Source organism: Mauremys reevesii, linkage group 17 (assembly GCF_016161935.1).
Source record: "Mauremys reevesii isolate NIE-2019 linkage group 17, ASM1616193v1, whole genome shotgun sequence".
NCBI lineage: Eukaryota > Metazoa > Chordata > Testudines > Geoemydidae > Mauremys > Mauremys reevesii.
In genome coordinates this window covers 2,720,347-2,731,474 of record NC_052639.1, presented here as the reverse complement: position 1 = coordinate 2,731,474, position 11,128 = coordinate 2,720,347, and the positions used below count along the sequence as shown (strand labels likewise).

General features: G+C 53.8%; 1 protein-coding gene across 1 annotated transcript; it reads left to right on the top strand.

The window, feature by feature from the left end:
* Positions 1 to 782: 782 nt before the first annotated feature.
* Positions 783 to 8,615, top strand: LOC120385193 (non-structural maintenance of chromosomes element 3 homolog). The gene is made up of 10 exons (XM_039504297.1): positions 783 to 944; positions 1,045 to 1,146; positions 1,387 to 1,450; positions 2,396 to 2,475; positions 3,097 to 3,191; positions 3,628 to 3,707; positions 3,792 to 3,834; positions 4,011 to 4,073; positions 6,203 to 6,317; positions 6,641 to 8,615. Exons 1-10 carry the CDS (start codon positions 903 to 905, stop codon positions 6,785 to 6,787), a joined length of 831 nt encoding a protein of 276 aa, XP_039360231.1. The 5' UTR covers positions 783 to 902; the 3' UTR covers positions 6,788 to 8,615.
* Positions 8,616 to 11,128: the final 2,513 nt, after the last annotated feature.

The following is an 11,128-nucleotide window of genomic DNA, read 5'->3' as shown; positions in this document are numbered from 1 at the left end:
TTCTCTCCCTGGCTCTGGGAGAGGAGTGGGGTCCAGTGGTTAGAGCCGGGGGCGGGGAGGCTGGGAACCAGGACTGCTGGGTTCTCTCCCTGGCTCTAGGAGGGGAGTGGGGTCCAGTGGTTAGTGTGGGGAGGGAGGCTGGGAGTCAGGACTGCTGGGTTCTGTGCCCCAGAGCAAGTCCCACCCTCTTCTGTGATACCTCAGTTTCCCCCTGTGTGAAGCTACTGCGGGGCAAGGTGGGGGCATGGGAGAGCCGGTAGGATGAGACCCTGGATGAGCGGATGGGGCCAGGCCTGAGATCACACAGGGCCTGGTGGCAGCCGGTCTCTTGCAGCCGAAGTGGGGCCTGGGGTGGTGGCGTGGGCTGGGGGGGCTCAGGGGGCTGGAACAATGTGTATTGTGGGGGGGGAGGCGGCTGACTGAGAGCCATTGGACCGAACTGTGACCCCAGAGTGAAGCTACCCCAAGCCAGCGGGTGCAGCAGCAGCACCCCCAGGTCCAGGAGCCAGGGCCATGCTGCTGTGATGGGGGAGGGGCACGTGAGAGTGTCTAATGGGGGGAGGCCACGGGCTGGGGCACGCGCCGCTGTGGCGCGGGGGAGGGGCTCCTTCCCCCCCTCCCGTGGCTGGGAACTAGGGGGCCATTTTCGCGCCGTATTTCAAACCCGGGGGGGGGCGGGGCGTTTGAAGGGGGCTAGGTGAGGCGTGACGCTACCGGGGGCGGGGCTGGCGGGAGGCGAGGGCGCGCGCGCGCGCGCGATGGGGTGACGTGACGCATGCGCGGAGGGTATTGTCAGGCCGCGAGGGAAACGGAGGGAGGCGCGAGCAGGAACCGGCGGGTTGAGGCCGCGCGCCGGGTGCCAGCGCGCCCCTCCCCCTGGGCTGAGGAGCCGCCGGGCCGCGATGGCGCAGAAGAGGCGCACCAAGGGGCCCGGCCCCTCCCAGGTACGGAGCGAGCCCGGGGGCCCTTCCCCGGGGCCGGCTGGGATCGGCCCGGCGCCCCCCCCCCCCCTTGCCGCTTTGATGCGCCTCCCGCCCTGCGCAGGGGGAAGATCTGGCCGCGGACGAGGACTTCGCGCCGACCCAGAGCGCCAGCCAGGTGCAGCGGAGCCTGGAGAGACTCTCGCCGGCCCAGGTGGATCAGAAGGTAGGTGGGGGTGGGGGCGGGGATCGCTGTGACGGGGGGGGGGGTTGGCAGCCCCCCCCCCCGGGTTGCCCCGCCGTCTCCAGGAATTACAGGCTAATCTCGCATTAGCGATCGCGGCAGGGGGTGAAACCCCAGGAATCCAGCCAACCAACCCTGGCAACCCCGCGTGGGGGGGCCTGTTTCTCCCCCCCCCCCGGAGCCCCCTCCCTTTGGGTAACGCACCTTGTCCTCCACCCGCAGGTGAGCGAATTGGTGCAGTACCTGCTGGTCAAGGATCAGAAGAAAATCCCCATCAAACGGGCAGGTAAGAGGCCTGCTAGATGGTCATGGACTTTGGGGGCGCGGGGGGGTCTACAGTCCCCTTCACATGAGCAGAGGGGCTCCCTGCGGCCACTTCTGTTCCCCACTCAGTCTGAATCCAGATCTCTGAGGCAGCAGAGCCAGGACTCAGCCATTTGGCCACAGTGACTTTCTCTGGCCTCCCCCTTCTGTGCTGCATCTGCATGTTTTGATTAGCCTTTTTCCGCCCCCCCCCCCCCTAGTGAGAGGACCCAGGAGTCCTGACTCACAGCCTCCTCTGCTCCAACCCATTAGACCCCACTCCCTTCTCAGAACTAGGGATGGAAACCAGGAGTCCTGGCTTCTAGTGGTCCCTGCTTTAACCACTGGACCACACTCCCCTCACAGGCAGGGACAGAACCCAGGAGTCCTCGTTTCCCAATCCCCTTCGTATGGGTCACCAATAATGTTTGAAACTTTCAGAGACTCAACTTAGATCCCCGTGGTGCAGGCTCTGGGATCCCTGGGAGGAGTATCTGATGAGGAGGGGAATGTAGCTGAAACAGTCATTAAAAAGTTACAACTCCAGACCTGTGGATTCTACTTCTGGTTTAAGTTGCAGTGGGAGAGGTTTAGGTTGGATATTAGGAAAAACTTTTTCACTAGGAGGGTGGTGAAGCACTGGAATGGGTTCCCTAGGGAGGTGGTGGAATCTCCTTTCTTAGAGGTTTTTAAGGTCATGCTTGACGAAGCCCTGGCTGGGATGATTTAGTTGGGGATTGGTCCTGCTTTGAGCAGGGGGTTGCACTAGATACCTCCTGAGGACCCTTCCAACTCTGATATTCTATGATTCTGCTACTGGCCCTGCTGGGTTGGAGGGTTACCACTGCAGGGGCACTGTCTTGCCAGCAGGGAGTGTTAGGAGCCATGGGAATAGCTGTAACATGTCTCCCTCTCTTCCCCCTTATAGATATCCTGAAAAATGTCATCAAAGACTACAGAAGCGTCTATTCTGAGATCATTAAGCGAGCTGGCAGGACCCTCCAGCAGGTCACCATGCTGTGGGGGATGGAACGGGGGGCTCGGCTGGGGACACACTCCCCGGGCAGGCTCAGCAGAGGGCACTCTCTTTTGCCAATCAGTGCTGGGTACTAGGGGGTACTGTGCTGCGGGGAGCTTGGCAGAGGGCACTCTCCCCTGCCAGTCAGTGCTGGGTGCTGTTGCATGAGGGACTATCTTTCAGCTGAGTGATCTTTAAAAATCTTTTAAAGCTGTTGTGTTTGCCTTGGGCTTTGTCTGCACGGACTTTTGTCGGTCAGGGGTGTGAAAAAACACCCCCCCGACCGACATAAGTTTCAACAGCAAAAGTGATGATGTGGACAGTGTTATGTCAGCAGGAGAGTGTTCTCCGGCCGACGTAGAGTGGCTACACAGGATACACACTACCTGCCAGCATAGAGCAGCTGCATTATGTCTGTAGTGTAGACATAGCCTTGATGTTCTTGGTCGGTATTATCTTGGCTACTTACAGCCCTTTCCTCTTGCCACTCGCCTCCCAGTGTCAGGGATAGAACTCGGGAGTCTGGGCTCCTCCCATCATGCCCTGCTCTCACCACAGGACCCCACTCCCCATCCCATGCCTCTCTGAAATTAACCTCCCCTCCCCCCCAGGTTTTTGGGCTGCAGCTGGTGGAGATAGACCCCAAGCATCACATCTACATCCTGGTCAGCAACCTGCCGCGCCTGGAAGTGGAGAACCTGAAACAGTAAGAGAGGGAGGGGACTGGCTGGCTGGGGTGGGAGGCAGCATGACAGATTCATCCCCCCCCCCCATCAAGAGGCTTCCAAGCCTTTAAGAGTTAATCCTTGTCATTAGGCTCCACCCACCCACCAAACCCCACCCCCCATAAAACTGCCATGGCTGATCCCTGCATGCCCCCATCCTGGCATTGTGTTCCTCGGCCCCTTAGTGGCCAGAAGGCTGCCTTGCAGTGTCCATGTGGCTGAGGTCTATAGGCTGTCCCTGGCTCTAGTAGTTAGAGTGGAGGAGGCTGGGAGCCAGGATGCCAGGGTTCTTTTTCCAGGTCTGGAAGGTTTGCGAGGGGTCTTTGCTCTGCCATTAAACCTTCTACTTCCTTGTCCAGATCCCCAGTCCTCCGCAGAGTTCCCTGGGTGAGTGACACCCCCTCTTGTGTGTTGCAGGGATGATTGCACAGCAAAGCTGGGCCTCCTCACCGTCATCCTCAGCTTCCTCTTCATGAAGGGCAATGCTGCTAAAGAATGTAAGCCCCGCCCCTTCCCTGCGGGCCTTGCCCTTTCCCTGCAGGCTCCGCCTCCTGACTGACATTCTCACTTTGCCCTTTCAGCTGCTGTGTGGGAGATGTTGAGGAGACTGCGAGTTGACCCTGGGTATGTGCGGGGTCTGGGGTGCCAGGGGTTAATGCTGTCCCCTGCCAGCTGCAGGCTCCTCCCTCTCTGGGCACCAGCTAATCAATGAAGGGGCTTGCAGAGTGGGGGTGGAGCAGCAGGGGCCTGTGCCCTGAGGCCATGCCCCATTAACACATTCCTATCCACAACCCCTCCAGAGTGAGACACGAGGTCTTTGGGGATGTCAAGAAGTTGGTGACTGAGGAATTTGTCCGCCAAAAGTAAGTTTGGGCTTGTCGGGATGCCTGGGTTCTATGTCTGGGAGGGGAGTGGGGTCTAATGGTTAGAGCAGGGTGGGCTGGGAGCCAGGACTCCTGGGTTCTGTGCCTGGCTCTGGGAGGGGAGTGAGGTCTGACTGGATCCCTGGGGTGCAGCCTGGGACTGTGGGACCACTGTGCCCCCTTAACCCTCCATCCTGGGCTGTCTCTGTTTTGCTAGTGACAAGCAGCAACCCCCTCCAGGTGCTGTGATCACTCAGCACAACCACATGTGGATACCCACACCCAGCTAGATTGACTGACTGCTCCCAGAGCCACTCATGAATCACACAGAAAAAGGCACCAGAGCCAAATTCCCCCCCCCCCCCATGCTCCCAGTCTTGTACCTCAGGAATATACCATTGTGCACTGCTCAAGACGAGCAGTGCAAATTTATTAATTGGTTCACCACATCATCAATGGAAAGTGGATATACACCAGCCTTTGCAAACCTGAGCAGATTTAGCACACATTTCAAGCAAACTCACTGGTAAAGATAAACAGTAAAATACGTTTATTGACTACAAAAGATAGATTGTAAGTGATAGTTACCAAAAGATAATAGAAGCGCCCAGTCTAAACACTCAACCCTATCAGACTCGGCAACATCTAGATAAAGCAGTTTCTCCTCACACTGGATTTTGCAGTCCTTAATATACAGGTTTGTCCCTTCAACCTGGGCCAGTTCCCTCTGTTGGAGTCTTCAGTCTTCTGAATGTCTTTGTTGCTTGCAGCAGGAGAAAACACCATGGCCACATGCTGGGCCTCTGTTTTATACCCTTAGTCCATGTGCTTGGAGAACACAAGTCCAGACATGTCTGGTGGGCATTGCTGAGTCACAAGGTGAAGCAATACCCCAGTGTGTCTCCTGTGAGTAAGTCATCGAATTGTATCTGGGTTGCTGGACAATAGCAGTTAATATTGCTTGACACCCGCCTGGAGGTTGGTTACTTTCCTTGGCATTGGCTCTGGAGAGCTAGTATCTGGGCGCTTCCCAAACCCAAAGCGTATTTTAGTGACAACCATACAACTAGTTTCAGCGAGCTCCTGATTGGCTTCAGGTGTCCCAATCAACCTAGCATCCTCCTGCCTTCTGGAAAGCTCTTAATTGGCCCCAGCTGTCTTAATTGACCTGGAGCAGCTGCCGTTTACTTATCCTAGTACCAGGGATTTGTTTATCGATCTCTCACTACTTTTCTATAGCCATCTGGCCTTGCCCTGTCACAATATGTAGCTAGAACAGTGACATTCAGCTGATCATAACCTTTCCCCGATACCTCACATGGCCTGTTTGATGCGCAGTATCACAGTTGTATCTAGAAATGAGGAATACGTATGTATAGAATGTCACAGCATCTAGTAGGATGGGGAGGTGAAGAGCTAGCACCCAGCCCCCTGCTCTAACCAGTAGGCATCACTCCCCTCCCAGAGCCAGGCACAGAACCCAGGAGTCCTTCTGTCACTCACCCTCCTTGCACATTAGTAGATTTGGGCCCTGTCCGAGGTGCTGCAATGGCCCAGCAGGTTGGGTGGCTGCTCTCTCTGCGAGCCTGGGGGCAGGCGGTTCAAATCCCAGGTGGCCGGCGTGTTCAGAGCAGCCATGGCGGAGCCCACAGCCTGGCTGTTTATGCCATGCCGCAGATTATCTCGTTGCCCCTCACGCAGTCAGCCTGGAGGCCGGTTCCCTGTGCCGAGGGCATCGGACACGCACACAGCCTGGGCTGCTTTGCCCTTCTCCGTGAGCTGGGGAGATCGAGCACCCCATTTTCTCTCTGGCAACAGGAAGGAGGGCTGGCCCCGGGGCTCTGGAGAATGGAGAGCACCAAGGGGAGGGGCATGGAGTCTACACCCCACGGGGCTGTGAGGGCAGGAGTAACAGGCGAGGTAGAACCCAGGTGTCCTGAGCCCACGGCTCTACCTACTCGGCCATGCTGGGAGCAGGTTACTGGGCTCATCTGGCTGCTCTTTGGGAGGAAGTGGGGCTGAGGGGGGCAGGGATTGATGTGGGCTCAGTGACAGTGGAGGGGGGGCAGGGATTTGACGGGTTGGAGAAGTGGGCGTGGTTGCCGATTGCTGTGCTCTTGCCCCCGCAGGTACCTGGAATACAACCGCATACCCCACACAGATCCCCCTGAGTTTGAGTTCCAGTGGGGGGCACGGGCTGCCAAGGAGACCTCCAAGATGCAGATCCTGCGCTTTGTCGCCAAGGTACCTGCCGGGAGGGGAGGGCTCTGATTTAGGGAGAGCAGAGCCTGAGCCCCGAAGGGGGCCTAAGCTTGGGTGCCTGGAGGTGGGGGTCACTAAGGGGGGGCTGTGGGGAAATGAAGACTAAAACCCTACAGGGCAGGTCTTGGGGAAATGGGCAACCAAGGGGACTGAGGTTTGGGGGTATCCCAGGGTGCCTGGGCAAGGGGGTCCTCCACAGGAGGCAGTAGACCCGTGGCCCTTAAGGGCTGCTGCTGCCCAGGCAGGCCCTGGGGGAGTTCACAGCCCAGCTGTCTCAATCCCCACTTCCTGCCTCTCTTCATCAGATCCAAAACAAGGACCCCAGGGCCTGGAGCACCCAGTACACTGAGGCGGCAGCTGAGGAGGCAGCCGGGGGGGACCTGTTCCAAGACATTAGCACCCCTGGAGACACTGGTGGGGCCAGCCAGGGGGCACGGAGGAGGACCCGGTGAGCCTTATCCACTTCACCCCCAGGTGGTCTGCCCCATGATGCCTTGTGAACCAGCAGACCTGCAAAGTAGGGGGAGCTGTGGCCTCTGCCCATGCTGAGCCTGATCCAGCACTCGAGGGTCCGCTGTGGCAGCTGATCTCAGCCCACCTGAGACATGGCCCATGGACAAATGGGTTGTAAAATGCAGTTTGATTGTTGTATATTGATTAGTTCAGCTGAAGAAGCCCCTTCTCACCTTTTTGGAGGGGGGCATGGGCAGCTTGTGTGAACCCCTCCCTCCTGAGTTGCCATGGAGTGGGTTTCCTCTGCACGCAGGGGCTGGGGCAGAGCTGGGCACTGACATGACCTCTGATCCCTGTGATTCACCCAGGACGGTTCAAATAAAGTGGAGTATGTGATTCTCTGCAGTGGGATTTTAACTACAGTTTCTGGAGGCCAGGCGCACACTAAGCTCTTGCCTGCTGCCTGTGTGAGAGGGGGTTTGTTTGTAGGAGGGAGCCTAGATGAGCGTCTCCGGGAAGATGCTCCAGGCACAAGGCCAGGCTGTTGAGCAGCTCCTTCTGCGAGGGTTGGAGTGCAGCAAGCAGCTTGCCGTAGCAGCCCCTGAACAGCGCTGGTGCTAGTGGCAGGTGATGGTCATGGGTATGTTACCTGAGCCAGGGCTGTGTCTGCAGCTGCTGCATTCCTCCCTGCCTGCAGTGCCCCGCAGTGGCAATCACGTAGCCTTGCTGTATAGTTACGCGGGAGGGCAGGCCCCCCCATACGCCCCGGTCATTGGGTGATCAGCTCAGGCAGCGCTGTGCATGCTCAGGATGACTCCCCCCTTGCCAAGTGATCGGCTCAGGCAGTCTGCAGACCTTGGCAGCGTCACTTGTGCTCAGGGCAGCTCCCCCCTCACTGAGCGATCGGCTCAGGCTTGCTGCGGGCTGCAAACTGAAAGGCAAGCTCATGCGGCAATCTGTGACCTTAGGAGCCTGGGGCCTCGGGCCCTGGCTCCTATCTAGCCCTGCAGTCCCTGTGAGGAGAACAGCACTGATCCCACAGCCATGGTGAAGGAGAGAGCCTGCTTTAAAGGGCACAGATGGGCACCACACACGCTTCTTTGAGCTCCTGTGTCACATTGACATTCTGCACCAAGACCCCGGAGGTATGGGGTTACACCCACCTTGTTGGCCGGAGCTGTGCCCAATCCCATGGCTTTGAGAGGGAGTGTGTCCCTCTTGTGCCTCAGTTTCCCCTCCCCACCTCCTAGTCTATTTAGACCATGTTTTCTAGTGTAGGGGCTGTCTTTCATTAGGGCTCTGACACCCAGCATGCCAGGAGTCCTGATCTCAGGCATGGGGTGTCTGAGGGGCCCTTGATCTCAGGTGGCGTGTCAGGTGCACCCCTAGTTTATAATCTAGGGCCTCCAGGGATGATGATGGGGGTAGCACAGGTGCCATGCAAGGGTTTGTGGCAGTGCAGTGGGAGGGAGTGTAGTGAGAGTGTTTAGCCCCTGGCAGGAAGGAGCATAGCCTGGATTGAGGGGGGCAAAACTGCTGTACCCGGACCCCAAGCTGTGAGGAACGTGCCAGGCCAAGATCTAAGTGGGGCCATTTGCTGGACTCCTGGATAGGCGGGGGTAGGTCCGGTAGCAAGATCGTTTGAAAGACACAGAACCATCATTGAACTGGGAGGATTGGCTGGAAGTTTGGGGGTAAGAGAGACCTTTTGTCTTTCAAATCCTATTTAGCTTGGTAACACTTCGGTAACCAATTCACTTGTGATTTATAATCACTTAACAGATATTGTTCTCTAGTTAATAAACTTGTTTTAGTGGGTTCATTAAACCAGTGTGATTTGACTGAAGTCTTTGGGGATTTCTGTTCAGATTAATGAAGGCTGGGGCAGGTTCATTCCCCTTTGATGGACTAACAGACTTAATGAGTTTACCCTGTTTGGGGGATGTGGGGGTAGTTTCCTGAGCAGTATGAGACATGCAAAGCTGGGGCTGAGGGCTAGGGGGGTTCTGTATCTGTTCAGGAATGAATTGAGCTTGAGTTTGAAGACTCCAGGGGTTGAGTTGCTGAGCAGACTGACCAGCAGACGACAAGATGATGACTGACACTGGGCTCTGACTGAGGCTTGTTTGGTTTTCAGGCGCAGTAAAACAGTAAGTGTCAGGCACACCTGTAAAACGTAATGAACATGTGCCTTGCACCTGGACTCGGGGGTGGATGTGACACTGTGTATGGGGGGGGGGGGACACTGTATGTGGGGTGGGGTGGGGGTGGTGGTGGGGGTGGGGCTGGCTCCCTACCCAGCTCCCGGGCTCCTGGGCTCCCCCCTGACACCTCCCTCCTGCCCTGACCCCCCTCCCTGCTCCACCTGCTGCTGGGGCCCTGCTGCTGCCGGGGGCTGGCCCTGGCCTGCTGCCCGGGCTGCCTCTGCCCCCTTTTTCCGAACCCCTGAATTATTTGAGAAACTAATTAAATTAACAAAAAATTAATTGTGAAATAAAAATTAATTGCACCAATAATAGATTACCAATTATTTTTAATATATTTTGATTTTTTTTATTTTTTTTTTTTTTATTTTATAATTTTCAAACAACACATACAATAGTTAACACACAATATTTATATTTTTTTATTATTTATATTATAAAAAAAAAATAAAAAAGTTCAAAATCTAAAAGAAACAGTATTCAGTTCATTCATTACAAGTACCACAGTTCAGTCACTACAGTGCTGTCTCTTTGTGCAAAAAACAAAACTTAAAAATGTTTTTACAACTGCAACAAAACAAAACAAAACAAACAAAAAAAAACTTTGAAACAAGTCAGTCCTCTAGTTTAGTCAGTGTTCAGCTCTCCACTAACAAACCAGTTTTTTATTTTGCATAGATATTTCTTTACCACTTCTTATCACAGTGTTACCCAGAGAGTGAGACCAGGTGTCACCCACTTTTTTAGCTGGCATGGCATGTGCATTGCAGTTAGTTACAACAGTTGTATGCTAATGCCATGTAAGTTGCTCATCCCAGATGACCCCATCTTCATGCTGCCATGCTGATTACACAATGCATTCATGCAATTTTTGAATTGACTGTGACTCATCAATCTCTGCATTATTTGACCCCGCTCCATATTATATTATATTAGTTATATATGCCATATAATGACAGTTCAAGTTATCTGTTCATTTTAAGAGTTTGTTCCAAGCAGATCAGAACAGACAAAACAGAGACCAAAAAGAAGATTAACAGCAGATTAACCTAAGGTTTAAGAATTTGAAGTGCCTTCCAAAATTCCAAAATCTGAGGTAGACAGCAAGGTGGAGGCTTTCAGATGCAGCAAAGAGCAGCACTCTAAAGAAACTACAGAACAGAAAAAGAAAAACCAAAAACAAAAAAAAAAAAATCAACCTTCTGACTGCTCTGATGATGATGAACATGAACATGCGCGGACAACTTGGTATTTGGATTGGTTTGTCATGGTGATCAGAATGGCCCGTCGCCCTCTGGAATGAATGATGAATGAAGCATGAAGATGATATGAATCTGATCATAGCATCATCAGCGCATCTAACATGTACTGCTGCAACAGCTGCATGTGTGTGTGTTTTTTTTTCTTCTGGGGACATGGGACAAAGAAACAAGTAAGCAGCCTGCAAGCATCTCCAGCAAACCTGATTGCTGAACAACAAAAGATAGCTGACTGGGACTAGGACTTTCTAAAGTTTCACATTGTGTTTTTTATTTTTGAATGCAGTTATTTTTTATGTAATTCTACATTTGTAAGTTCAACTTTCATGATTGCACTACAGTACTTGTACAGTAACTCCTCACTTAACATTGTAGTTATGTTCCTGAAAAATGCTACTTAAGTGAAACAATGTTAAGCGAATCCTATTTCCCCATAAAAATTAATGTAAATGGGGGCGGGGTTAGGTTCTAGGGCATTTTTTTTGCCAGACTATTTATTTATTTATATATACACACACACACACACGACAGTATAAGTTTTAAACAATTTAATACTGTACACAGCAGTGATGATTTTCATGGTGAAGTCAGAGGGTGGGATATTTCCTAGGGAATGCCTTAGTGCTAAATGGTGAAGTAGCACTTGGCTGAGCCCTCAAGGGTTAACATGTTAATGTAGCCTCCCACTCTATGAGGTAGCATGAATGGAGGTAAGGGAGACAGCATGGCTGAGAGAGAGACACTGTAGGTGTGTGAGAGAGATGCGCATTGCCCCTTTAAGTACACTGGCCCCACACTAAGTACATTGCCTTTTTAAGTAATATCAGCAAGTTGAGACAGCAGCTGCTGCTAGCAAGCTCTGTCCCTCCTGAGCCCT